The sequence below is a fragment of the Nicotiana attenuata genome, unplaced genomic scaffold (genome assembly GCF_001879085.1).
Source record: "Nicotiana attenuata strain UT unplaced genomic scaffold, NIATTr2, whole genome shotgun sequence".
NCBI lineage: Eukaryota > Viridiplantae > Streptophyta > Magnoliopsida > Solanales > Solanaceae > Nicotiana > Nicotiana attenuata.
The window spans coordinates 232,490-233,803 of record NW_017671936.1 but is presented as its reverse complement, the minus strand read 5'-3'; the positions used below and the strand labels follow the sequence as shown (position 1 = coordinate 233,803).

General features: G+C 40.1%; 1 protein-coding gene across 1 annotated transcript; it reads right to left on the bottom strand.

The window, feature by feature from the left end:
• Nucleotides 1-15: 15 nt before the first annotated feature.
• On the bottom strand, nt 16-605 carry LOC109210944. Its single transcript, XM_019374427.1, has 2 exons — nt 186-605; nt 16-90 (listed from the first exon to the last, which is right to left on the bottom strand). The coding sequence occupies exons 1-2, from the start codon at nt 603-605 to the stop codon at nt 16-18; spliced, it is 495 nt and encodes a 164-aa protein (XP_019229972.1).
• Between the last annotated feature and the right edge of the window lie 709 nt (nt 606-1,314).

Here is a 1,314-nt window from a genome sequence, read left to right as displayed (position 1 = left end):
GAATGTGGTGTAGCATTATCTCCCTTTGTAACACGCTTTAATGTCAAATCCAGTAGGTACTGCTTTGGTACCATTTTCATCAGCTTGCATCTTTTTTACCACTCTTAAAAGATAATATTTACAGATCTACCTGGATCAATCAAAACTCGTTTCACATTAGTATCATGTACAAGTAAAGGTATTACCAGTGCATCATTGTGTGGGATTATCACACCATCTGCATCTTTATCATCAAATGTTATACTGTCTTCTTCCAAAACTTGGCGAACTCGCTTTCCGTGGGTAACTGTGACTTTTGACACCTTTTTTGCAGCCGTATATGTCACACCGTTGACCCCCTCTCCTCCGCTTATCACGTTAACCATTCTTTTCGGTGATGGAGGTTTTGGTGGCTCCTGTCTATTCTTCATATATGCTTGCTTACCCTTATCACTAAACAAATCGGTTAAATAACCTTGTTTTAACAAGTGCTCTACTTCATCTTGTAGCAATCTGCAATCTGCTGTTTTATGACCGTGTTCATTATGAAACTTGCACCAGAAATCTGGGTTTCTTCTGCTGGGGTTCGATCTTATTTCTTTTGGACACCGCACCTTATCTCCCATGCTTCTTAAAACAGCTACCAACTCAGATCTGCTAACATTGAAATTCTAACCACCAATCTTTGCTTTTGTACTAATGTTGTTGTCCCGCGTATCTCGCTTCTTTCCAAACTTGGATGACGAACCCGCATCTTTGTCCCTTGATCTGGAATCGTACCTCGGGTTCTCCTATTTAGAACGTGAATCCCTTCCCGTTGGTCCCATGTAAGGTTCGTACCTATTCTTACCGGACCTTTTTTCAGTTTCTGGTCTCCTCGAACTTATTCTTTCGTCTCCCCGTAACTGAGTGATAGTATTTTCTTCTATCCGCAACTTCGTGCTATACCTGTTGTAAACATCATTCCAAGTTGTTGCAGGGAATTCTCGTAAACTTTCTTTGAGTCTCCTCATGGCTTCTAAGCATTTTTCATTTAAGTTACTTGGAAACGCCATGGCCGCCCATTATCCGGTACACGTGGTAGCATCATCCTTTCACGCTGAAATCTATCCACAAATTCCCTGAGTAGCTCCGTATCTCCTTATTTTATTTTGAAGATTTCTTCTATACTCTTTTCAATTTTTTGAGCTCCCGAGTGTGCTTTTATAAATGAATCTGCAAGCTCATCAAAAGAATCAATATAATTTTTTGGTAAAAGAGAATAGCATGTCAGTGCTCCTTTTGTGACTGTTTCGCCAAATCTTTGACCAGCACTGACTCAATTTCTTGCTTGAT